We start from the raw sequence: 27,745 nt of genomic DNA on the forward strand, positions 1-27,745 counted from the left end.
CAGATCCTTCCATTATCCTGTTTGGATGTCTTAAATTTCTAAACTAGCCACATCCACAGTTAAAATACTCCAGGGGGAAAAAATTATTAAATGAATGTTGTTCAGTTAAGCAGAGTGCATGTAAATTTTGTTTCATTACTAATCTAGAATATTTATATCACTGTTACCTTCAGTTGGTTTAAATAGTCTTCAATTTATCGTGTTTCTTACTCTAGCAGGGTTGGTTTTAATGTCATGTGTTTTATTTAGGAAGAACTTTTTGTTCTAAGAAGAAATTTGTCCAAGGGAACGATTTCCAGATTGAGGAGACTTTAATAAAGGGACTGTTTCCAAAGGTGTGGGCAGGGTATAGGGAACCCATAGGGCACTAGGGCAGCACCTGGGCTAGTGCCCATGGGTGGAGCTGTTACTGTCCTTCCCCCAGTGGTAAGAGGAGGGCATAGTTACTGGAGCCCAGAGTGAGAGAGAGAGCTGTGTGGAGAGGGATCCTGACAGAGCTGTGATGAGAGATGCAGCCAGTTCCTGGGGACTTGGCAGGCAGGATACATACCCTGACCTCGCTGCTTTTCCACCTTCCACATTTTTGGCCAAACTCAGCCAGAGGGCAAAGGAGCCCATGGATGCAGTCCACTTGGGTCAGCTTTTTGGGCACAGACCACTGCAGAGAGGGTGGGTCTGGAGAGGGTGAAGGCTCTGGTCATTTCCCACCCAGTGCTCTTTACATAAGGTAGTAGGGCAGGGGGTGGAAAAACAGTGAACATGAAACATAGCTGCTGCTGCCCCGCTGCCACCAGTAACAAAGTCTGTGATGTCACTGGTCGTGGGTGACTTCTGCTTCCCCCCAGTCCATGTCTCTTTGCTGCTGGTGCCTCTGCTGAATAGTGGGATGAACCAGACCTTTCCTGCTGTGGGATTGGAGTCATTGGTGTTTTGCTGTTACTGAGTTGTCACAGCTGGCCCTCAAGGACAAGGACCCTTGGCCTCGTGCTTCTCCTGCCCTCTGAGTCTCCAGCCAGTGCCTAGTATTGGTCAGAACACAGCTGGAAGCCACAGAGCAAAAAGGCTTGTTGTTGTAATCTGTGTGTAGGCCAGCCTCCTGGGGCACAGTGCGGGATGGCAGAGGGACAAACAAAAGCTCTCCAGCACAGTCCCTATTCTAGAAGCCAGATCCCTTTACTCCAGCCCACTTCCTGACTAGGTCGTTTCAGGATCATGCCAAATATGAACAGTTTGTCCACTCTCTCATTGGCCTTCTTAGAAAAATAATGAAAAGAACTGTGCTTACTAACTGAAATGCATTGATGTAGTAAAATGGACCAGAAACCTGAAAAAACATCCCTACTTTTAAAGCTCATGCTTCCAGGTGTTTTCATGGCTGCAATTAACTTTTGGAGGCTTTGTATTTCTGTAGATGCAAACAGAAGTTCCTAACCTTTCGTGCAGAAAAAGACAGTGTTTGTACACATAAAAGGAACAGCTAATACCATTATTTGTCTATTTTGTGTTAAGTGCTTTATGTGCTGTGTTCACTCCTTTACTTCTCATAATGATTATGTGAATAGGATTGTGATGTTATCCTTATTTCACAGATAAGGATACCAAAGCTTAGAGAGGTTAAAGTAACTTGTCCAAGATGAGGGCACTGTGAGAACTTGAACATCCAGGTGTCTGTGATTCCTAAGCCCCAGCTTCAGACTCTGTTGTGCTAAATGTAGTTGTAAGGACTCCATGTGCATGATTCATTTGTCAGTTGTCTATTGAGAGCCTGCTGTTTGCTGGACAGTGTGCTGGGGGCTGATGGCAGGGAGAAAGATGGCCTGTGCCTTCCCCCTGTGGAGTTATCAGTCTAGTGGGCAAAGTAAACATTAAACAGTCATTCCCCCAGATATGTGAGATAGACTGTGATGTGTACTATGAAGAACAGGGGAAGGGTACCGTGATTGATGATACTTGGCTGATGTACATTTGAGGGCCTTGGAGAAGGCTTCTCTACTGAAGGTTCCGTTCAGCAGCCACCTGAAGGCAATTCACTTAAGAGGTTGGGGGATGAGTCCTGAGGTGGGAAAAACTCCTGGAGCTCCAGCCAAGGCACCTCGCCCAGGAAGGTCTGTTTTTGTTTGAGTTACTTTCCATTTGTCATCATCTCAGTCCCGCTTTATAACCCAACTGCCCTACAGTAGTGCCGTCAGTAAGGGGGAGAGGAAGGGCACAACTTCACTGTGTCTATTCACTTTGTTGGGTGACATTTCATGATTCAGAAATCTTTACTACTTGTAGGAGAAACAATTACAGAACAAAATTCTGTTTACTCTGGGATCTTTATTTCTCTTTGTGTCAGTCTACTTAAATCAGTCCCGTTCACCACATTTATTGAGTATATATTATGTGCAGAATTATTGCAGGAATTAAAGACGTGAGCCTCAGACTCTCCCCTCAAGGAGTTGATCGTCTGATGAATGAAGATCAAACTTACTGTCAAACAAATAGCGTGTTTGTCCCAGGAGGGGTTCTGCGGTTTCCTCAGATGTGTTGACTGTTTCTGACTCTGAGTGTGCATTTGCTTTAATGTATGGTTATGGCTAGAACAAGTCGTTCAGTGATTGTGATCGTTCTCCTTGGCGTTTCTTTTTGTGAAATCTACCGTGTACATTCTCAGGGACGTTAAAAAAAATCAAGTGGAAATGAAATAATGGTTCTACACCTGTGCGACAAACTGAGTAACTGGAAGCAGTCACCACATCCGAGCGTTGCCAAGAGGTGCCACAGTGACAGTCCTCAGCCGTACCTGGGCACGGGAACGAAAGCCGTTGGAATGTGGGAAGGCAGGCATCATCTGCCCTCGCCAGCTCCTGGTTGAATGTCTGCTGCCCACAGGTTGCTTTGATTTCACTCCATGTGAATTGTTGCGTCTCAGTTCACTGCCTATCTGAGCTCCAAGCGCCATTTCACCAAATCTGACAGAAATGGCTGATTTAATAACTATCATTAATTGGTGTTGCTGGAAAGCTCAACATGGGTGTTTCATTATTAGGAGTATTTTTTGTTTTTGTTTTTGTTTTCTGTCTCGTAAACATGTAAGGGCTTGCAGAGCAGGTAGATGTTGAGTGACATTAAAATTCTTTCCAAAACTTAATATGTTGCTTAAATGTTTTAGGGGGGCCGGGCACGGTGGCTCAAGCCTGTAATCCCAGCACTTTGGGAGGCCGAGACAGGCGGATCACGAGGTCAGGAGATCGAGACCATCCTGGCTATCATGGTGAAACCCTGTCTCTACTAAAAAATACAAAAAAAAAAACTAGCCAGGCGAGGTGGCGGGCCCCTATAGTCCCAGCTACTGGGGAGGCTGAGGCAGGAGAATGGCGTAAACCCAGGAGGTGGAGCTTGCAGTGAGCTGAGATCCGGCCACTGCACTCCAGCCTGGGCGACAGAGCGAAACTGTCTCAAAAAAAAAAAAAAAAAAGTTTTAGGGGAAAACCAGGACCCACAAGATATCTGAGTAAATTTGTAATGCAAGAAGAATAGAAATTTAGAAATTGTTAATTATATTAATATTTTAGTTATTAATATGAAATAAAATGCAAAGCAAGTATTCACTGTTTCACTCCTCCCTGTTTCCTTCCAACTTTGCACATTAATTAAGAGTCACAAAATCAAAAACTCAGCAGGAGAACTTGAGGAAGTTTAACCTGGTTGTCCTGTTTCTCCAGAGACAAGCCTTCTGCCTTGAAGAAACTGGAAACCCTATGAAGGCAGAGACTGCCTTACTCATCACTGCATCCCTGAGCTCACTTAGTCACTGCATGAATATTTACCAAATGACTGGGAAGAAAGAAAACCATCAATTGATTTCATTTTGTTACTACACTGCTAAAAGATTTCTCAGTTGTTCTATGAGAAGCCTGAAGAATGACAAAAATGAAACCTGCTTTTTCCAAGGAATCCTCACAGACCTGATAAAAACACTGCTGTGTGTAAGAAAGCCCTAGAATGGGGAATCCAGAGACGTGGGTTCTGGGCTCAGCTCTGCCTCTCAGCCATAGTGTCTTCCTGGGCAAGTCACTTAGACTTCTTTTTTCTGTCATTTGTAAAACAGGAGTTTTCTGCTTGCCCTGCTTACTTCCCAGAGTTGGTGAGCGATCGAGTGAGGCACAGGGTGTAAAAGTGCTTTGAAAACTGGAAAACAGTGCCTGCTCTGTCACTCGCCCTCCTCTAGCAGGAAGGCTAAGCTCGGGCCCCGGCCGTCCTCCCCTCTCACAAGGTGTGCTGTGAACCAGCTACCATAATTGTTTTCTATCCTTAGTACTTAATATCATTCCTAGAACACAGTTGTTGAGGAGTAGGCACTCAAAAATATTTATTAATAGATACTGTAGGACTAGTAAACAATTCTTCTCTAAATCATGCTAAATCATGTGTAAGAATAATTCTATTTTATGCTGATATTTGTCACGTGTTCTAGTCCATGACATACCCATGACCTCAAAGGGCAACTTGACACCCCGTAGCAGGAAGAAGGTAGGCAGGTTGGTTCATACGTTTCAGTGTGTGCTGGGCCCTTGCGTGTTGCTTTCGACTTCTGGAAATGGAGGGTTAGCTTTTATTTGCTTGCCTGGGTGATTCTCTTACATTTCTTCAGGTAACATATTCACATGGCTCAAAATTCAAGAGCTACTAAGGAGAAGACAGGATCAAGCTCCCCATCTACTGCTGCTTGGTCACCATTTCCCTCCCAGGAAGTAGCTCTTCCTAATCTTGCCAGCTCTGCCTGCCTAAGTGTTGAGTTGCCATAAAGAGATCTTGAAGTTTTTGAGTGTCTTTCATTGGAAGAGAACAACACAGTAGATAAGTAGCCAGTTGTGTTGGGATGAGAAGGGTGTGTAGTGAGAGGTGGTGTGGAAATCTAAGCTAATGTGTTTATTTCTGCCTGCAGTACATCTAGTCTTGCTTTTAGTTGTACAGTTTTGTTTTTTGTTTGGTTGGTGGTTGTTGTTGTTTTTTTTTTTTTTTTTGAGACGGAGTCTTTATTGCCCAGGCTGGAGTGCAGTAGTGTGATCTTGGCTCACTGCAACCTCCGCCTCCTGGGTTCAAGCGATTCTCGTGCCTCAGCCTCCTGAGTAGTTGAGATTACAGGCACGTGCCACCATGCCCTGCTAATTTTTATGTATTTTTAGTAGAGACGGGGTCTCACGATATTGGCCATGTTGGTCTCAAACTCCTGACCTCAAGTGATCCTCCTGCTTTGGCCTCCCAAAGTGCTGGGATTACAGGCGTGAACCAGTGCGCCCAGCCTGGTTGTACAGTTTAGAAAGTATTTTTGATTTTCTTGAGCAAATAATCAGAAATTTTTCACAGCCATGATATAAACATTTTATAAATCTGAGAAGTAAGCAAATTGGACTAAGCTTCCAATCTCTTTCTCCAGCATCTCAAGATCGATAGTCGTAGTTTCAGTCAGTCTCATCTCCTGAAGTAATTAAACAAGCCCCCGTCTGTTTCCACCCACTGCCAAAGGCCTCTCAGTCTCATCACTGCGGACAGGTATGGAGGGAAATCTTAAATCATTTTCAGATCGTGCAAATGATTCCCTTCTTGGTATCTACTGGGCATTACCCTTTTCCCCAAAAGGTGGTCTATTAATATATGCATTCCTAACTTTTAGATTTTGTACGGGTGGAGAAAATGAACAGCATGTATTTTACACATTGTGTGGGGTAAGTGCTATTTAAATCCGGCTCGAGCTGCTAAGCATCACACTAACATGGGATCACTGGCTAGGGCCCGGATTTGTGTGTGTGTGTGTTTTTTTTTTTTTCTTTTGAGGAGGGGGTCAGTCTTTAGAGAACTAAGCCATCTGTCCAGTAAATTATTTTAAGGTTTTAATAACAAATAGTTTGCAATGTATTTGAATGTGTGGAGTAAAAAATTAATGTTTTGCAAAGGCGATATCTTTAGAAATGTCTTCCACATTCTGTTTTGTTATCATTTTGGTATTGTAATCCCAATTTGGTAGCATGCATCTTTGTACTAATGTTTTGCAGAATTAATTAGTTCATTAAAAGCAACATTTTAAAATTGGCATGTCAATAACAGTGTGCTTCCTTAGAAGGTTTTGCTTCCAAGAGGCACTGAGCTTCTACTAAAACAGATGCAGGGATTCTGTAGCTGCATATTAAGCTGAAAGACTATAAAGGATCTCTGCAGCTTTCTTTGAGGTTTGTTTTGTGGAGTTCTCTGGTTGCTGTTGTTGGTGACTTTTGATGGCTAAGTAATGAACCCCTGACACCTCACATCTTCCTCTGCTAAAGAGAACTTTGCATTGTAGTTGTTTTATAATGGCCTAATTTGGGTCTATGTGGCTTACTTTTAATGTACAGTCTAGTCATTCAGGAAATATTTAAGGCATGCTTAGTGGGTGCCAGGCACTGTGGCAAGATGCTGGGATTCAGCATCAAAGAAGACAGTCATAGGTTCCCATAGAATTCTGTAGGGGAGTTAGTTGTTAAATAGTCACTCAAAAAATTATTTAATGACAAAGGGGACAGGAGCACAAAGCAAATTTAAAAGTATCATAAGAGATAAAATGGGATACACTGACTGATGGGGTGCCAAGGGAAGTGTGAGACGGTACTTCCCTGAGGAAGCATCATTTAAGATGAAACTCAAAGACAGAAGCATGAATAGGAATGACCCAGGCACGGGGGTGAGAATATTTGTGAGAAGAATCTTCCAGAAAGAGTGTGCACAGTGTCCAAGATAGAGTGAGCACAGTGTCCAAGATAGAGTGAGCCTGCTCAGGGACGTGGAAGAAACCTAGATGAGGCTGTAACAGTCACTGCAGCTGGAGCAAAGGGTCCCCTTGGCCCTCCTAGTACTTGAGATTTTAGTTCACCACTGAGCTGTGCCTTAACAGTGATACAAAAAGTCGGAAGCCCTTTGCTTATACAAACAAGGACATGGGTGTCAAGCATGAGAAATGTGGCTTTAGAGGGCAAAAGTGGTTACCCCAATCAGATGACCTCTAAAGTCATAGAGGTAGGTCTTTGATTTTTGTTGGAAGGATGAGTAACAGTCAGAGGCAGGTGTTTAAAAACAAACACAAAAGATACATGTTGGCAAGAATGTGGAGAAAAGGGAACCCTCACACAGTGTTGACGGAACTGTAAATTAGTACAGCCATTATGGAAAATAGTATGGCGGTGCCTCAAAATGTTGAAACTGGAACTACCATATGACTCAGCAGTTCCACTACTGGGTATATGTCCATAGGAATGAAGTCAGTGTGTCAAAGAGACGTCCCCATCTCTATGTTCATTGCAATATTGTTCACAATAGCCAAGATATGGAATCAGCCTAACTGTCTATTAGTGGATGAATGAGTAGAGAAAATGTGTTGTATATACACAGTGGAATACCATTCAGCCTGAAAAAGAAGGAAATCTTGTCATTTACAACAACATGGATGAACCTAGAGGACATTGTGTTAAATGAAATAAGCCAGGGACAGAAAGACAAATATTACATGATCTCTTTTTTTTTTTTTTAAAGAGATAGGGTTTTATTTGTCACCCAAATTGGAATGCAGTGGCACAATCACCGCTCACTGCCCCCTTGAACTCCTGGGCTCAGGCGATCCTCCCATCTCAGCTTCCCACATAGCTGGGACTATAGGCACATACCACCACACCCAGCTATTTTTTTTTTTTTTTTTTAGAGACAGGATCTTGCTATGTTGCCCAGGCTGATCTCGAACTCCTGAGCTCAAGCCGTCTTCCTGCCTTGGCTTCTCAGTGTTAGGATTGTAGGCATAAGCCACTGCACCTGGCCATGATCTCGCTTCTATGTGGAATCTAAAAAAGTTGAACTCATAGAAGTAGAGAGTAGAATGGTAGTTACCAAGGGCTTAGTGTGGGGGTTGGGGAGAGATACTGATCAAAAGATACAAAATTTCAAGTAGGTAAGAGGAATAAATTCAAGAGATCTATTGTATAACATGGTAGCTATAGTTAATAATAATGTATTATACTCTTGAAAATTGCTAAGACAGTGGATTTTAGGTGTTCTCACCACACATGAAAAAAATGCTAAATATGTGAGGCAGTGTATGTGCTGATTAGCTTGATTTAACCATTCCACAATATATGCATATTTCAAAACAACAGGTTGTACATGATAAATATATACAATCTTTACTTGTCAATTAAAAAATAAACAAAAACTAGCCCACAGCTCTATCACAGAAACATGATTTAAAGACGATAAGAATTAGTAGATTCTTTGTACTCCTTATGCCATTTCAGTTATGTTCACTTCTGGGCTGCAACAAATATATAAATATATATATTTTTAATAAAAATAGCTTTATTGAAAAACAAAAGTTAACCATTCAGAAAAAAAAGCAAACCAGGGACCACAGTTCTAGAACAGGGCTAAAACAGGGATACTTGTGGACTTTAAAGGTCTATGAACTGCAGGAATTTGTATATAAAATGTTGTACAGACATGTGTTTTAATTTTCATACCTTCTTCAAGGGATCTGTGACCCAAGAAAGACTAAGAACCAGCCAGGCGCAGTGGCTCACACCTGTAATCCCAGCACTTTGGGAGGCAGAGGCAAGCGGATCACTTGAGGTCAGGAGTTGGAGACCAGCCTGGCCAACATGATGAAACCCTGTCTCTACTAAAAATACAAAAATTAGCTGGGCATGATGGCAGGTGCCTGTTATCCCAGCTACTTGCGAGGCTGAGGCAGGAGGGAGAATCACTTGAACCCAGAAGGCAGAGGTTTCAGTGAGCTGAGATTGCGCCACTGCATTCCAGCCTGGGTGACAGAGCAAGACTCCGTCTCAAAGAAAAAAGACTAAAAACCACTGATGAAAGAAATCAGAAAACCCAGCAGTCTTTTATAAAGTCCATTCATGGACCCCAGAAAGCCTTTAGGTTTTGGAGGAAATATTTGTGTGTCATTCTAAAGGCTAAAGTAGGATGATTGGGTGCAGATACTAGTAAGTGGATTTGAAACAATCAGATGTCAAACAATGCAAGGGGTTGCCTCATGAGGTGGTGATGGGGGGTATTTATGCAGACCACCTGTTGGAGATGCTGTTAAAACCCTAAATTGTTGGGGACAGTGGATAAGAGGACCTCTGAGGTCCTGGTGTTCTTTAATTCTCAGACTAAGGCCATTGAAAGGAGCAAGCTGGGCTACTTGAAGAAAATTAGAAGTGAACAAAAGTATAGGGCTCTTGAAATCCATTTTAGCCATTTGAGAATGGTTGGATTGTTTCTGATGCAGTGGAGATGTTGAGGCAGTTGAGACTGAAGCTGTCCTTCAGGAAGAGATGGTTGGGTTGGGCTGGGAAAAAATGGGTTGGAAACCGTTGAGAGTCTGACCGCAGCTGGGGCAAAGGACAGGGAAACAGAATGCTCTGGTTGTTTAAAAGTTCGTTCTCTATCTGAACATACTGAAGTTATGGATCATACCTTGATTTGAATCTGTAATTTCTAGAAGTTTGTGTTTCTAGCCCAGTTCTTGGACCATCAAGCCAGCTCATTGACCAAATACTTCAAGAAGGAGAACCAAGCAGCTCTCCATTTTCGAAAGGCTTCTGTAATGTAAATAGGAACAGCAGTCTTTCCAAGTTATTACCCTGTTAACAGGTTGACAGATATGTGCAAATTGTGACTCACTGCTCAATTTGGCACTAAATTAATGTCTTTCCGTGCCGCGTCTGCTCAAGTGTAAACTAGTCACCACTGCTGTGTTACTGCTTGTTTGCCTATATTCCAAAGGTAAAAATTAAAGTAATTTGATTCTGCCACAGAACAGGGTGTAACATATGGTGGAAGTGTAGGAGGGGAGCACGCTGTTCCTACCTGTCCTTAGCCCTGCTCTCAAAGTGGGGCGCCACACTGCAGAGCCCGCTGCAGACGCTAGCAGTGCTCACTGTCTCGGGAGGCAACAGTCAGAGAGTACTGCCAGAGACCACCTCCCATACCAACACTCCCTCCCTCAGCGAAAAAAGAGTGTCATTTTTGTCTCTAGATTTTTAATTTGAGCCTCCAAGCTTTCCTTATTTCTGTCAAGTCACTAGTGGTTGATTTGTGTTTCGAAGGTTGGGTCTGTTTGAAAATGAAGTGTTTTGATTTTTGCCTCGCGAATTTAGACATTGTTTTCCTCAGCTAAAGATGCAGCTGACTTTCTCTCTTTCCCTTTTTGGCAAATACATAATGTCACCTGTAGAAAAGAAATTTGCATCTCCTTTGTGTTAGGCATGTGAATGGAAAACAATCTCCTGAAAATGCATTTTTGCTTCCTACAGTCTTTGAGTTTGCTGAGCTTTGTCTAAGGTCGCGGGTTGGGGAAGAAACAAGAAGACAAGAACAACGAAACCCACCTGGATCTCTTCACTTACCTGTGCCTACAGCAGATATTTTCCCTAGGAACTTATTTTTCTTTTGCCATTGACTTTTCTTAGAGGTAAAAATCTCACCAGTAAAGGAATCAAAAATGGCCAGGAACCGTTGTTTGCCCATTAGAACTCTGGCCCTTACTAAAAGCAAGCTGAGTTAGGTAGTTGGCATGGAATTCTAGAAATCTACACACTGAGCTTGGTTTCTGGCTTTTTGCTTGACCTGGGATCATCACTTAACCCACCTAATTTCTTTATTTTTCTAGCCTCCTAAGGAAACTAGTTTTCCAGAATGTATCTTGATGCCTTCAAGGTGAAAGGTACAAGGGAAAGCAAATTACGATGTTCCCTTTGTGCTGAAGATCTGCATATTCATCTGCTTTCTGCTGTCCAGAGCTATGATGGCTATTGATTGAGGATCAGTTCAGAAGACATCGCCTATCCTCCTCCCCATTAGCATATACTTAGCAATGACCTCCATTCACGCAGGACAGTGGATGTTTGCTTCCTGCTGAGTCGGAAGCAACTGGGTTTAAACCACACATACAGATTTAGAAAAGAAGTATATACGTGCAGGAATGTTTCCAATGACCTGGTATAAACTTTAGGCATGATGTTTTTGTCATGTGCCTTCACCATTTCAAGAAACGTCAGGCAATGATGAAAAATGAGTTCATTTCCTCTTCTCTTCACTTCTCACCCCTTTTGTAGCATTTAAGCTTAGATCCAAGATTGTGTGTCATGATGCTGTAAATCTAGAAGGAACCACGGGACATGATGTGTGGTCAGCCTGTGTCTTAGCCATCCAGAAAAGATTGTTTATTAAACCATTAAAAAATCAGCAGAGGCCGGGCGCGGTGGCTCACGCCTGTAATCCCAGTACTTTGGGAGGCTGAGGCGGGTGAATCACGAGGTCAGGAGATCGAGACCGTCCTGGCTAACACGGTGAAACTCCGTCTCTACTAAAAATACAAAAAAATTAGCCGGGCATAGTGGTGGGCACCTGTAGTCCCAGCTACTCGGGAGGCTGAGACAGAGAATGGTGTAAACCCGGGAGGCGGAGCTTGCAGTGAGCTGAGATTCTGCCACTGCACTCCAGCCTGGGTAACAGAGGGAGACTCCATCTCAAAAAAAAAAATTCAGCAGAATGGGGCCTTGCCTTTAAGAAGTGCCTCTCATTCTTTCTGAGCAAGTTCACTTTTTGGTACCATATCCTCACAGTATGGTGCTTTCGAGAGATGGGAGATGCTATTTGGTACTGAGTTCATAAAAGGCATTCATGTACTTGAAGAATATCAAAGTCTCCCTTGGCCTTCTTTTCTCCAGGAGCAAATACCCTTCAGTGCATCTCCGCGCCTTCTCACTCATCTCTGCTGCAGTCTGCTTACTGTTGTCGTTGTTTATCACAGGGCCCTCTCTAATTTTTCTCCTTCTTCAGCTTAAAGTTTTAAAACTCGACATCACATTGTCTAAGGAAAACCTGATAGGCTTTCCTTAGAGAATAGGGAGGGTCGCTTTCTGACTTTCAGAGCTGGCATGTGATGTTCGCTTTTTAACAAATGGCATTATGTTTTCTGCTATCTCTCATGAGCCCCAGGTTCAAACTAAAATCTTTTCATGTTGTGAACAGAGAACTAATCTTCCTCTTACCCCAAGAGAATACACCTTTTATATGTCCCTGACTTAATGGACATGTAATTTAATTTGTCGTAGCCAATGGATATGAAATCCAATGTAAAATCCTTAATAGATAGTTTTACATGTCAGCTATTATATTATACATCCTCTTTGTGTCCAGTGTGATTGGATGGTGAACACAAATTCTTGTATGATTTTGTTCTCGAAGGACCTGAGCCAGACCCTACTCGGTGCTATGGGCTGATGTCTTCACAATGCGCTACCACTGTAGGGAAGAATTTATCCCAGTAAGAGAGGGCATTTTTGCAGAATTGGCCCATGGTATAAGTGGTAGAACTACCAATCAGGGCACTTACAATTTTTGAGTCCTTTATATGTGCCAGTTCTCATGCTCAGTCCTTAATGTCACTGACCTCAATTATTATTAAATCTTAAGAGATACAGGTTTCATCTGGGCTATAAGAACAGAGGATTCCCTTTTGGTGGGATATCTCCAAGGAAAACATGAAGCTGATAGCTTGCCTGATATGTTTGGAGTAAGAGTCAGGTAGAGAGTTTAGGAATAAAACTGTAACAGATACATAGAAAACTAATCAAATGAAAAGGCAAAACAGGGCTGAGTGCATGGCTCTCGCCTGTAATCCCAGCACTTTGGGAGACTGAGGCAGGCGAATCACTTGAGGTCAGGAGTTTGAGACCAGCCTGGCCAACATGGTGAAACCCGTCTCTACTAAAAATACAAAAATTAGCCAGAAGTGGTGGTGGGCGCCTGTAATCCCAGCTACTTGGGAGGCTGAGGCATGAGAATCGCTTGAACCTGGGAGGCGGAGGTTGCAGTGAGCTGAGATAGCACCACTGCACTCCAGCCTGGGCAATAGAGCAAGACTCAGTCTCAAAAAAAGAAAAAAAGGAAAGGCAAAATAGAAATGCAAGAAAACAGAAAACTGTATAAGTAAATAAATGTAGTCATGAGCTACCATGTAGCTCAGCTATTAAAAATATATGCAGAGATTTTAGAATATAATCACAGACTACTGATTTAAGTAAAAATTGTGATATAACTTGAATTAGAGCACAACCAGGAGATCAGGAATGACTTCAAGTATTTAAAAACAGAAGGAATTGGCCGGGCATGGTGGCTCACGCTTGTAATTCCAGCACTTCGGGAGGCCGAGGCGGGCAGATCACAATGTCAGGAGATCGAGACCAGCCTGGCCAATATGGTGACACCCCATCTCTACTAAAAATACAAAAATTAGCCGGGCGTGGTGACGTGTGCCTATAGTCCCAGCTACTTGGGAGGCTGAAGCAGGAGAATCGTTTGAACCTGGGAGGCGGAGGTTGCAGTAAGCCAAGATCGCGCCACTGCACTCCAGCCTGGGTGACACAGCAATTGTACCCCAAGTTTTTGTCAAAAAAAAAAAAAAAGGAATTTAATCCCGGGAATTGGTTATTCCAGTGATTCAGAGGAGAAACCTGATGAGACAGTGAGACAGCCCAGAGGTGTGCAACAGCAGGACACTGCTGCCACCCTGGACTGGAAGGACAAAGGGAGGGGGCCATGTTGTTGGAGCCCAGTGACCCAGCAGGTGACACAGCCAAATTCTGACCTCCTATAGAAGAAAATTAAAAGTCATGCCTTAAAATGAAAAATCAAGAACTAGCATTAAAAACACATTATCTGGACATACAGAGGTAAAGACAAAAAGGTTTCTAATCCTATTTGCCTTCTTAAAAATGTGTTATATTGATTTAAAATTACATTTAAAAGCAATGTCTTTCGAATACTATTAATCTGTAGTTCTTAACTGGAGTCGTAGTTCACACATGTTTATTTTTTTCCCACTTAGATATGTTGATGATGTGATCAACCGCATTGACAGGATGTTTCCTGAAATGTCCATCCACTTATCCAGACCCAATGGAACATCAGCAATGCTTCTGGTAAGATCAGCTTGACTGATTTGTAGGGATGTTGGGGAAAAAAAAATGGACTTTTCAGTTAACTCTCTGGTCCTGTGTTGTAGGATCTATAGAATGGGGATTAAATTCCGATTTGATGGTGAATAACATATTTCCTTTACTGGCATTCTGTAGGTTAATAATTCTGCACATTGAACCCTTACTTTTGAACAAAATTGCAGATCCCATGTAAGAATTAACCAGAGAAGAAAGACACTGTAAGACCATTTCACCTTAAGTCGCTTCATGCAACCTCCCAATGTTTTGGTGAATCTGTTTTCTATTTTCCCCAAAGAAGTATAGTAGACAATAGTGATGCTCAACTGTTGGATTCTGCTAAAGAAAACGCTCTCTTAATACGAAACCAGAATATTATGTATTTGAAGAAAGTGTTCTGAGACTTGTGACTGATGACTTCTGGTTTTGCTGTTTCTGATTATAGTTTGCTCTGAACACATCACCTCATAATCTCCTGGTGGATGTTTGTATTTGCATGAATTCACCAAAGACAGGTGTGTTTTGGAAATACAGTGGGATAGAAATGCTAGATTATATTATTAATTAGGAAGGCATAGACACCACAATGATGAGAAGCTTTTCTAGTGGTCTGTATAATAACACTTGTATGTGCTTGAAGAATACTTCCCTGAACACAGATTTTTGAGGAACCACCACATTTTATAAAAAAGCAGATAAGTTTATTGAATAAGAATGATGGTTTCAATGGGCGTCAGGGAGGTAAGGTTCAGGACTGGGTATTTTTTCCATCTATTCTGCTGTTGCTGCTTTGGAGCCTAGTGTGAATTCCCCATATTTTAGCATTTTACTTGTGTGAAATCTTATAAATAGCCAGTCACCCAGGATGAGTTACTATTTACTCCAGCCCATTCATCTTAGGGGAACATTGTGTGTGCATGTGTGTTTTGGTCTTAAGACAGGAAAAGATCTGGGCTTGTTAAATGTTTGTTACTTCATTTGTGGGGAAAAAAATTAGTGACATCCACCTGGATAACATGCTACTTAAAAAATTTCTTTCACGGGCGCCTGTGGTCCCATCTACTCGGGAGGCTGAGGCAGGAGAATGGCGTAAACCCGGGAGGCGGAGCTTGCAGTGAGCCGAGATCCAGCCACTGCACTCCAGCCCGGGCAACAGAGCGAGACTCCGTCTCAAAAAAAAAAAAAAAAAATTTCTTTCAGTTAAAACATAAAGAAAAGGAGATAATGCTATGTTTTTTTTCATAGAAAAGGGAAACAGTTTTCTTCACATAAAATGTATCTGTTTACAGAACACAATATATCGTCTGCTTCCAGAGGTTGCAGTGAGCTGAGATCGTGCCGTTTTACTCCAGCCTGGGCAAAAGAGCGAGACTCTGTCTCCAAAAAAAAAAAAAAGTCTCTCTCAGTTAAATGTACAAATTGCCCAGATTTTAAGATAACCCAGACCCAGCAGTTGAAACATAAATCCTGCTCTCAGCATACCTGACAGGGTCCCAGAGTTAATGAAGATAGAAATGAATGTGTCCTCAGTGAAATAGGTTTGTTCAAATTATTCTGGGTCATTGAGCTCCCATTTCATGACGAGGGTGGGACTGGCATTGAAAGGAATGAGCAGAGGGAACAAGATTCCAGGCAAACAGGCTACACAGATGAGTTCCTTCCACCTGAGAAGGCAGGCATGTATTTCACAGTGACGGTCGACCTCGTCTGCTTTCCCATGGAGCTTCTGGCCTAACAGACTGATGGGAGAGTTTAGGGGCTCAATTCAAGGCAAGAATCACGTTTCACATGCCCTGTTTATTTACTACCACCAACACCCATCCACTCCCGCTAATTCAGACATGTGCATCTAGGTGCCTACTTGGTATCTTTCTTCAGCGACGCAGGAACTCACAGAAGCTGGTGCTTACTTACAGGAACAGTAGTAGGTGATCTGATTCAGAATCAGATTGCCACGGGGTTAATCGTACTTTTAACATAATGCCTGCGTTTGGCGTTTACTATTAGAAGTTGGAATTTTATGAGATGGTAAATCTCTAGGCTATTCACTCCTACCACATCCATCATGAGGTGGGTGACGGGAATTCCTACCTGGAGGGGGAGCAGGACCAACAGATGCCACCTTCCCCACTACCTACTGCTAGTCACCTGTTCCCTGGACTTCACTGGTAAAGTTTTGGGGCCTAGACTGTAGGCAGGAGGTGTAGGCAAGAGTTGAAAGTGTTTTCTGGAGATGAATCTGGATTAAATTGAATTAACCGGGAATGCAGTGTGTTCTGGAAGGCTATGGGGAAAGACCAGTTAGGAGGCCATTGAAGCAGGGTGCACTTGAGCAGTCTCAGCCGACACCTTCCTTTACCTCCCTTGGCAAATGTCCGAACTGCACCTGTGCTTTTGAAATAAAAAGGCATTTCCTACGGAATTGGCTGGGCTTCCTTGAATGCGGTCAACAGCAACTCTGATTGACTCACATAAGGAAAGAGTTGGTTTGGGTTTTGCTATTTGATGGTGCCAGGTGCATGAGACTCAGTGATGAAGCTGACCTGCCAGGCAGGACAAAAACCAGAGTAGCTCCAGGCATGTCAGGAACAAGATCAGGACAATGTGTTTTAGGGGGCCCCATGGCCCAAATGATTCCATATGAACTGCCTTCCATCCCTGTGTGTACGATCTGGGAAGAACACTCCTGCTGGCCTAGCCTGCCGTTGCTCCTTGCCCTGAGCCCCGAGGATGGGGGAGTCAGGCCTTGGCAGCCCCACAGAACTGCAAGGAGTGGAGGGGAAGTAATTCCCTAGAGGAACCAGCCGTCTGTATGACACAGTGAACGTCTGTGTGGACAGAGGCTTGTGGCTTACGCAGCACTTATCTGATGCCCACTGTGGCCCTCGAGGTACGTAGCACCAACTGTGCTCATTTGACAAGTAGGAACTGGAGGAGTTGTTTCCTGGGCTTGTGCGGTCAGGACACCTATCCCTATCTCCCCAAGCCTCCAGGATGCTATGCTTCTCTTGTCTCTGAGGACAGTTCATGCTCATGGCAAGTAAGATTTGGACTACCAGGCACCAGGCTGGTGATTTTTTCTTTTCCTTTTTCGTTGTTTTTTTGTTTTTGTTTTTGTTTTTGTTTTTTGTTTTTTGTTTTTTTTTTTTGGAGACAGATTCTCACTTTGTCACCCAGGCCTGGAGTGCAGTGGCGTGATCACAGCTCATTGCAGCCTCAACCGCCTGGGCTCAAGCAATCCTCCCACCTCAGTCTCCTGAATAGCTGGGACCACAGGTGTGTGCCACCATGCCTGGCTAATTTTTGTATTTTTTGTAGAGACGGCAGGCTTGTCTCAAACTCCTGAGCTCAAGTGATGAGTCTGCCTCAGCCTCCCCAAGTGCTGGGATTACAGATATAAGCCACTGTACTTGGCCAGTTTTTTCTTAAAAAGTTTAAATTATGTAATTTGATATATACTAAAGAATATATGTAATGTATATGTAAATTATAAAGCTTAGGTAAACCCATGAGCTCATCACTCAATTTGAGAAATAGAACATAACCAATATGGCTCCTCCCCAATCCCTGCCTCCTGACCCATGGTCATCTCCACCCTGAGAGGCACCCCCTTCTCATTTTTAAAATGCAGTTCGCCACATGTGCCTGTATCGCTAAATAATGCCTCCTTGAGTTTTGAGCTGTGTAAAAATAGTGTCATACTATGTATATTGTTTCTGAGCTGTATCCCTGATGGTGGTCGTATCTTGCAGTTTGATCATTGTCATCTAATGTCCATCCTGTGACTGTCCACACTTTATCCTTTCTCTTGCCAAGGCACATTGGGGTTGTTTACAATTTTGCTTTATAAATAATGTTGGCATGAGCATTCTCTTGCATATACCAGGATACTTTTTTTGAAAGTTTTTATTTTAATTTTTGTGGGTACACAGTAGGTGTATATATTTATGGGGTACATGAGACACTTTGATACAGGCCTGTGATGCATAATCATCACATCCTGGTAAATGGATATCCATCCTCTCAAGCATTTATTCTTTGTTATTATTCTTGAGAATTGGATATTCTCAGAAGTATCCAATTATACTCTTTTAGTTATTTTTAAATGTATAATTAAATTGTTATTGATTGTAGTCACCCTGTTGTGCTATGAAATACTAAGGCTTACTTATTTTTACTAACTACTTTTTGTACCTGTTAAACATCCCCACTGTCCTGCCCCCATACTCCCACCCCAACTATCCCTCTCAGCTGCTGGTAACCATCCTTCTATCTCCAGGAGTTCAATTACTTTAATTTTTACCTCCCACAAATAAATGAGAACGTAACAAAGTTTATCTTTATGTGCCTGGCTTATTTCACATAACTTAACAACCTTCATTTCCACCCATGTTGTTGCAAATGACAAGATCTCATACTTTTTTATGGCTGAATAGTACTCCATTGTGTATGTGCACCACATTTTCTTTATCCACTCATCTCTTGATGGACACTTAGGTTGTTTCCAAATTTTGGCTGTTGTGAACAGTGCTACAACAAACATGGGGGTGCAGCTATCTCTTCGATATACTGGTTTCCTTTCTTTTGGGTATATATGCAGCAGTGGGATTGCTGGGTCATATGATAGCTCTATTTTTAGGTTTTCTGAGGAACCTCAAAACTGTTCTTCATAGTGGTTGTACTAATTTACATTTCCACCGACAGTATACAAGAGTTCTCTTCTCTCCACATCCTTGCCAGCATTTGTTATTGCCTGTCTTTGGATAAAAGCTATTGTAACTCTGCCATTTTGTATGTCTTCTTTTTTTTAATCGGATCATTAGTTGTTTTTTTTCTGTAGAGTTCAAGCTCTTTATATATCCTGGCTATTAATCCTTTGTCAGATGGGTAGTTTACAAATTCCGTAATATTGCAGATCCATTCTGTGGACTGTCTCTTCACTTTCTTGATTGTTTCCTTTGCTGTACAGAAGCTTTTTAACTTGATGTGATCCCATTTATCCATTTTTGCTTTGGTTGCCTATGTTTATGGGATATTACTCAAGACATTTTGGCGCAGACTAATGCCCTGGAGAGTTTCCCCAACATTTTCTTGTAATAGGTTCATAGTTTGAGGTCTTAGATTTAAGTCTTTAATCCATTTGTATTTGATTTTTATGTATGGTGAGAGATAGAGGTCTAGTTTCATTCTTCTGCATATGGAAATTAAGTTTTCCCAGCAACATTTATTGAAGGGACATCTTTTCCCCAATGTATGCTCTTGGCACCTTTGTCAAAAATGAGTTCACCGTAGGTGTATGGATTTGTTTCTGGGCTCTCTATTGTCTTCCATTGATCTATGTGTCTTTTTATGCCAGTACCATGCTGTTTTGGTTATTATAGCTCTGTAATATAATTTGAAGTCAGGTAATGTGATTCCTCCAGTTTTGTTCTGCTCAGGGTAGCTTTTGCTATTCTGGATCTTTTGTGGTTCCATGTAAATTTTAGGGTTTGTTTTTTTTTTTTTTTTCTATTTCTGTGAAAAATATCATTGGTATTTTGATAAGGCTTGTATTGAATGTTTATTGCTTTGGGTAGTATGCACATTTTAACAATATTGTTTCTTCCAACCTATGAACATGGAATATCTTTCCATCTTTTTGTGTCTTCTCCAATGTCTTTTATCAGTGTTTTATAGTTTTCATTGTAGAGATATTTTTCTTCTTCAGTTGATTCCTAGGTATTTAATTTTATGTGTAGCTGTTGTTAAATCAGATTACTTTTTTATTTCTTTTTCAGACTGTTCACTCTTAACTTATAGAAATGCTACTGATTTCTGTATATTTTGTATCCTTCAACTTTACTGAATTTGTTTCTCAGTTCTAATGGTTTTTTGGCAGAGTCTAGGTTTTTCCAAATATAAGATCATATCATCTGCTAACAAGGATAATTTGACCCTTTTCCTTTCCAATTTGGATGCCCTCTATTTTTTTCTCTTGTCTGATTGCTCTAGCTAGGACTTCCAGTATTATGTTAAATAACGGTGATGCAAGTGGGCATCCTTGTCAAATTCTAAATCGTAGAGGAAAGGCTTTCAGTTTTTCCCCATTCAGTATGATACTAACTGTAAGTCTGTCATATATGGCTTTTATTATGTTGAAGTATGTTCCTTCCATACCCAGATTTTTGAAGGTTTTTATAATAAAGTGATGTTGGCTTTTATCAAATGTTTTTTCAGTATCAATTGAAATGATCGCATGGTTTTTGTCCTTCATTCTGTTGATATGATGTTTCACATTAACTGATTTGCGTATGTTGAACCATCTTTACATCCCTGGAATAAATCCCACTTCGTCATGATGAATGATCTTTTTAATGTATTGTTGAATTCACTTTGATAGTATTTGGTTGAGGATTTTTGCATTAATAATCATCAGAAATATTGGCCTATAGTTTTCTTTTTTTGTTGTGTCTTTGTCTGGTTTTGGTATCAGGGTAATACTGGCCTCATAAACTGAGTTTGGAAGTATTCCTTCCTCTTCTGTTTTTTGGAATACTTTGAGTAGGGTTGGTATTAATTCTTCTTTAAATGTTTGGTAGAATTCAGCAGTGAAGCCATTGGATCATGGGCTGTTCTTTACTGGGAGACTTTTTTATTACTGCGTCAATGTCATTACTTGGTATTGGTCTGTTCAGGTTTTAGATTTCCTCATGGTTCAATCTCGGTAGGTTGTATGTGTCTGTGAATTTATCCATTTCCTCGAGGTTTTCCAATTTATTGGCATGTAGTTGCTCATAGTAGCTACTAATGATCCTTTTAATTTCTGTGGTATCAGTTGTCTCCTTTTTCTCTCTTATTTTATTTGTATCTTCTCTCTCTCTCTCTCTCTCTCTTTTTCTTTTTTTCCTAGTTACTCTGGCTAAAGGTTTGCCAATTTTATTTTGTGTTTCCATTGTCATTTATTTCAAGAAACTTTCAGTTTCCTTCTTAATATCTTAATTGACCCACTGGTCATTCAGGAGCATATTGTTGAATTTCCATGTGTTTGTATAGTTTCCAAAATTCCCCACGTTATTGATTTCTAATTTTATTCCAGTCTGGTCAGAGAAGATATTTGATATTCTTTCCGTTTTTTGTTTCTGTTTTTTTTAATGTTTTAAGATTTGTTTTGTGACCTAACCTATGGTCTGTCCTTGAGAGTGGTCCATGCAGTCTTACCCTTGAGAGATCTGTGTGCTGAGGAGAAGAATGTGTTCTGCAGTCATTGGATGAAATGTTCTGTAAATATCTATCATGTCCATCTGTTTGGTAGTCCAGGTTAGGTCAGCTGTTTCTTCATTGGTTTTCAGTCTGGAAGATCTGTCCAATCCTGAAAGTGGGGTGTTAAATTGTTGTATTGTGGCCTGTCTCTCTCTTTAGCGCTAATGATATTTCCTTTGTGTATCTGGGTGTTCCATTGTTGGTTGCATATATATTTACAATTGTGATATCCTCATGCTGAATTGACCCCTTTAGCATTATATGATGACCTTCTTTGTCTCTTTTTACAGTTTTTGTCCTGAAATCTATTTTGTCTGATGTAAGTATAGCCACTCCTGCCCTCTTTTGGTTTCCATTGGCATGGAATATCTTTTTCCATCCTTTATTTTCAGTCTATGTATATCTTTATAGGTGAAGGCTGTTTTTGTAGGCAACAGATCAATGGGTCTTGCTTTTTTATCTATTCAGCTACTCTGTGTCTTTTGATTGGAGAGTTTAGTTCACTTATATTCGACGTTATTGTTGATAAGTAAGGATTTACTTCTTCCATTTTGTTGTTTTCTGGTTGTTTTGAGGTCTTCCTTCCTTCTTTCCTTCCTTCTTTTGTTCCTTTTAGTGAAGGTGATTTTCTCTGGTGCTATGATTTAATTTCTTGCTGTTTATTTTTTGTGTATCCATTGTATATTTTCTAATTTAAGGCTACCATGAAGTTTGCAAATACTGTCTTATAACCTGTCGTTTTATTTATTCATTCATTTATATTTTATTTTATTTATTTATTTTGGAGATAAGGTCTCACTCTGTCACCCAGACTGGAGTGCAGTGGCACAATCTTGGCTCACTGCAGCCTTCACCCCATGAGCTCAAGTAATCCTCCCTCCTCAGCCTCCCAAGTAGCTGGGACCACAGATCCGCACCACCACACCCAGCTAAGTTTTTGTATTTTTGGTAGAGACAGGGTTTATCTGAAAAAGTCTTTATGTCTCCTTCATGCTTGAAGGATATTTTCACAGGATATACTATTCTAGGGTAAAAGTTTTTTTCCATCAGCACTTTAAATATTCCATGCCACTCTCTCCTGGCCTGTAAGGTTTCCACTGAGAGGCCTGCTGCCAGACAGATTGGAGCTCCACTCTATGTTACTTCTTTTCTGTTGCTTTGGTCCTTTTAGGATCCTGTCTTTATCCCTGACCTTTGAGAGTTTGATTATTAAATGCTTTGAGGTAGTCTATTTCAGGTTAAAACTGCTTGGTGTTCTATAATCTTCTTGTACTTGAATGTTCCTATCTTTCTCTAGTTTTGGACAGTGATCTGATGTTACCCCTTGGGATAAACTTTCTACCCCTGTCTTTTTTCTTTGCCTCCTCTTTAAGACACTTAGATTTGCCCTTTAAGGCTATTTTTTAGATCTGGATTACCAGGCAGAGACTCGGTTCTCTTCCCTTACTTTCTCCCAAACAAAGGAAGCCTCTCTCTCTCTGTGCTAAGCCACCTGGAGCTGGAGATGAGGTGATGCAAACACCGCTGTGGCCACCACTGCTGAGACTGTGCTGGGTCAGACTTGAGGCCAGCATGGCACTGGGTCTTGCCTAAGGCTCACTGTAACCACTACGCCTATGTTCACTCAAAGTGCTAGAACTCTACAGTCAACAGATGGGGAAGCCAGCCAGGTTTGTGTTGTTCCCTTCAGGGCGGCAAGTTCCCCCAGGTCCCAGGTGGGTTTAAAGATGCTGTCTGCGAGCCAGGGATGGGAGTCAAAAACCTTAGAAATCTAGCTGGTACTCTCTTCTACTGCAGCTGAGCTGGCCCTCAAACCACAAGAAAAGTCCTTCCCATTCTTCCCTCCCCTTCCCACAGGCAGAAGAGCCTCTCCCAGTGACCACCGCCACTGGGGTCCATGGGGCATTCTGCCAGGCCACTGCCAACATTCCCTGAAAGCCCAGGGGCTCTTCAGTCAGTGGAGGGTCCATAGTGGTTGTGCTAATTTACACTCACCATAAAGGCGTGGCAAATGCTGCCGTGCCTGAGACTCACCCTTCAGGGCAGTGGACTCCCCTCTGCCAGGGCAGGTCCAGAAATGCCATCTAACAGCCTAGGCCTGGACTCAGGGACCCCAAGAGCCCATTTGGTGCTCTACCCTCCTGTAGCCAAGCTGGTACCTAAGGGGCATTACTTTTCCCTCTGCTTTTCTCCAGCAGAAGGAGTCTCTCCCCAGAGCCACCATGGCTGGGAATGTGCTGGATCTCTCTTGAAGTCAGCACATCTCAGAGTCTCACCAAGGCCCACGGCATACTACCTGGGTGTCACTGTTGGTTATTCAGGGCCCAAGGGCTCTTTAGTCAGCAGGTGATGGATCCTGCCAGGACTAGGTCCTTCCCTTCAAGGCAGCAAGTTCCCTTCTGGCCCAAGGTGTCGAGAAATATCATTTGGGAGCTAGGGCCTAGAATGGGGGCCTCACAACTGCCTGGTGCCTTATCCTGTTGTGGCTGAGCTGGTATCCAAGATGCAAGACAAAGTCCTCTTTACTCTTTGCTCTCCTGTCCTCAAGAAGAAGGAAGGGTCACCTTCATTGCTGTAAACCGTAGTGCCTAGAATTGGGGGAAGGATGGCGCAAGCACTCCCTTAGCCACCCGGGCTGCTGTCTCCCTAGGTCATGTGCTCCCCTAGTCCGCTGGCTCTGAGCTCAGCCCAACACTAGAACCTGCTTAGGAATTGCGGTCCTTGTGGTCTAGATGGCCTTTCAAGTTTACCTAGAACCCCAGAACACTTTAGCACACGCTGGCGAGGCTTGCTGAGAAACTCAAGTTCCCACATTGGAGTGGGTGATTTCCGTCTGGCCAGAACTGGTCCAAATGCTCCCTCCGTGGACACGGCATCAGCTGAGCCCAGCACGGCTTTACTCTCTGCCGTGACGGGGCAGCACTGAGTTCAGTGACAAGTCCCCCGGTTGCTGTGCTCTCCTTCACCCAAGTGTGCAGATCCTCTCTGGGCCATTTGGCAGCTGCTGGAGGAGGAGGGAGGGTGGTGTCACTGAAGACTGTCTTTCCTCCCCTCTTCAATGCCTCTTTCAGCGAAATGAAGTTAAAACCAGGCACTGTGATTGCTCACCTGATTTTTGGTTCTTATGATGTTGCTTTTTTGTGTATGGTTGTTAAAAATTGGTATTCCTGCCGGGTGGATGGTCAGGGGAGGCTTCTATCCAGCCATCTTGCTCCACCCACCTCAGGATACATTTTTAAGCCGTAGCCCAAGCCACAGAGCCAGTGCAGACTCCTTTCTGGAGGAACAGGGAGGGGTTGTGATCAGTAGGGAAAGACGGCATTTTCCTAAGAGCCACCTGAGTTGTGAAACCTGATGTTGCAGTGCCCACATGGGTGTCCAGAGTGGCTCCTGTTAAATGGCCTTGGTTCTGCAATAACACATTCCACTGATTTTATTGCTGCTCTAAATCTCATCTGCTTTTGGTATATGAGTGTAGAGGGCTTGGGGGTTGTTTGTGCATATGCATGGGAAAACAGCATAAAGTCATTGGACTTCAGGCAATTTGTGGACAAAAGGCAGGTTTTGGTGATCCCATTTTGGCTTCCTCCTTCGTCAAGCAGTCCCTGCCAAGAAGCTCCTGACATGCCTGGAGCAACCCTGACCTTTGTCCCTCCTGACAGGTCCAGTCTGTAATTGGGAGTCTCAGTCCATCATCGACAGTTTCTTCAGAGTATAAAAAGGGAAGAGGGAGAGGGAAACTACCAAACTGGCACTTTTTGAGCCCTCTGTATATTTCAGCTTGGCTTATCTAAAGCCAAACCAGCTTTTTGTTGTTGGCCTGGAAGCACCAGGGCTTCGAGGCCAATCAGAACCTTAGGAGCAATCACCTCCTAGCCTAGGACTGTGTTTGGTATGGGGCACATGCTGGAGGCCTCTTTGTGCACCCGCAGGGAGTGCACTCTTAGGAGAGGAGTTGGGGTGAGAGGAGGGGAGGAAGGACAAATGGGCACTCAGCATTTGCTGAATGAATACATGAATGGCAGAAATAAAAGCATCTTTGACTTTCATATGTATCCGTTTGTCCATATTACGGATATGGGGATCTGTTCTTTGGCTACTCAGGGGAGAAAGAATGACACTTGTGGCTGATTTGATTCTGAAATTGCCAAGATGGTTACTGGCTTAACTTCTGGTGTCCTTGTACGCCTTAGGTAATCGGCTGTAGCCTATACAATCCATACCCTAGCTAATGTCAGATCTAAACTTGCAGCCTCTTGCATAATCTTTAAATATATTGTGGTGCTCTCTGCTCTGTTCCGGGGCTGTTTTGGTATTGTGTAAATTAATAACTCATGATATAATAAATCTTGCTTCCGTTCTTTGAAGAGATGAGCACAGTTATCCAAAAATAAATCTAACTATGTTGATATTTAGTGTCAGTTAATCTACCGCCTAACATCCCATTATTAATTTTCTTCGAACAGTCAAAATATTTTAAGAGCTTAACTGAATCAGAGACTGGAACAAGCTGCTTCCTCGGCATTTAAAATATTAATTTACAATTTTTGACTGATCTATTAGGTAGAAAATTGTAAGAAAAGAAAAACGCTTCAACCATGATATTGAAAATATATCTTGATATTTTATCATTTTTATTTAGATGTTATTTGATTTGCAAAAGATAAAACTCATTTAGCAGTCTTTCTAAATCCACATTTTAACTGACCTTCACTTTCCTTAACGTATTCATACCCTGCTTGTGAATGACACATCCCGTTTTCAACCATTTAGACTAACATTATCTCATTTTACTCCACCCTGAGTTCTTTGAGATAGGAAAGACTGTTAAGTAGCTAGACTGCTTAATTATTTGGGGCCTTGATTTCTCCACTGAGTTCAATAGTGCTCAGGCTTGAAAAGGACTAAGAGTCGCCAGCGTAGTTTGTGGGAAGTGTACATTCTTGACAGGCAGTACAGAAATTCCAATTCAGCAGCTCTGGGGAACCCAGGAGGCCAGGACGGCCAGAGTTCAGGGAGCGAGGGGAAGGACGGTGGAGTCCTGGAGCTCTACCTTTTCTCACTGCTGTGTTTCTTGGGCATCTCAACTGAGTCTCAGGTAATCTGTGGAGTACATTTTGAGAACTCCTTTGTGCCCTTGGAGTTCTGATGAAGGCTGGCCTTTTTGATAAGTCCCAGCTCTAGTGTCAAACTGGCTTATGAGATATGCTACTAAGGCGTTCATATTTATTCAGTAAATACTCACTGAGCCCCTGGAGATAAAGGCATAGTTCTAGGCACTGTTCGGCATGGACCACAAGAAGTTTTTGCCCTCACAGAGCCTCCTGTAGTGTAGAAAATGGACAAGAGACCAGCAACTTGCATAAAATGATGTCAGATGGTGATAAGGCTAAGAGGAACAGAAGCGGGGTAAGGGACTGCAGCATGGCAGAGGTGTTGGGGGGCAGGGCAGCCCTCTGTGAATCAAGACCTGCATGAAGCGAGGTTACAGGTGAGCCATCTGGGGGGCAGGGTCCAGGAGAGGCCACACAGGTAGAATAGACCCTCCCTGGAGGGCGATGGGCTTACCCGGGGAGACCCCAGGAGGCCAGCATGGCCAGAGCGCAGGAATGAGGGGAAGAAAGGGAGAAGTTGACACCACCTAAGCAGGAGACACCAGACTGGGCCTCACAGGCTGGGAGGAGGGCTTCCTGTTTAGTGAGGTGTCCCTGTCGTTTTAAATTCAGATGTACAAATTTGGATTCATCGTGACCCTTGACTCATGACACACTGTCATCACTGACACAGGCATGGCGCTTTCATATTGATTTATTTATAATGCAGTGAACACCTTTGAACATAGCACTGGACCAGGAGCTGGAGCATGATTGGCAGCCTGTGCTGCCTGGGACTACCCCGCATCCCCCACCACTCCCGTGCCCCGCAGGAGCTGCTATCCCCCTGCATGTTTATCATTCTCTCTCCTGTTTTGGAGGGGGTACTTCACCATATATATGTGTATTCATAAATTTATTCTTTAATTTTCCCTAGTTTTTAACTTATTTTAAAGGGATTATATGTTGTCTTCAGGGACTTAATTTTTCACTCAGCATTCTGTGTTTTTTACTCAATTTCATTCAATTTATTGGTTTAGCTATAGCTTATTCATTTTCACTGATAGGAAATATTCCATTATCTGAATATATTCTAATTTATTTATCCATTTTTCAATCGATGGTCATTCTATTTATTTCTGGGTTTCTGTTTTTCTATTATAAACAGTCCTGCTCTTAGATTTTAAAATAATGAAGAGTGTAATTGGATTGTGTGTGACACAAAGTATAAATGCTGGAGGGGAAAGACACCCCCCCGTTCTCCGTGATATGATTATTACGTGTTGCGTGCCTGTGTCCAAACAGCTCATGTATTCCATAAATATGTACACCTCTTATGTACCCACAGAAAAATCAGAATCAAATAATCAAACAGTCCTGCTTGGAACATTCTTGTTCATGTCCCGT

At 42.5% G+C, this 27,745-nt stretch overlaps 1 protein-coding gene across 3 annotated transcripts in view; it reads left to right on the forward strand.

Annotated features, from left to right (window-relative positions):
* MED27 (mediator complex subunit 27) overlaps window positions 1-27,745 on the forward strand; it is a 217,276-nt gene that overhangs the window by 126,732 nt on the left and 62,799 nt on the right. For all 3 annotated transcript variants that reach the window (XM_011931178.1, XM_011931180.1, XM_011931179.1), the window contains exon 4: window positions 13,898-13,991. In XM_011931178.1, coding sequence (XP_011786568.1) covers window positions 13,898-13,991 — 94 coding nt within the window. The remainder of the gene's footprint in view (window positions 1-13,897; window positions 13,992-27,745) is intronic.

This window comes from Colobus angolensis, unplaced genomic scaffold (genome assembly GCF_000951035.1).
Source record: "Colobus angolensis palliatus isolate OR3802 unplaced genomic scaffold, Cang.pa_1.0 Scaffold9, whole genome shotgun sequence".
NCBI lineage: Eukaryota > Metazoa > Chordata > Mammalia > Primates > Cercopithecidae > Colobus > Colobus angolensis.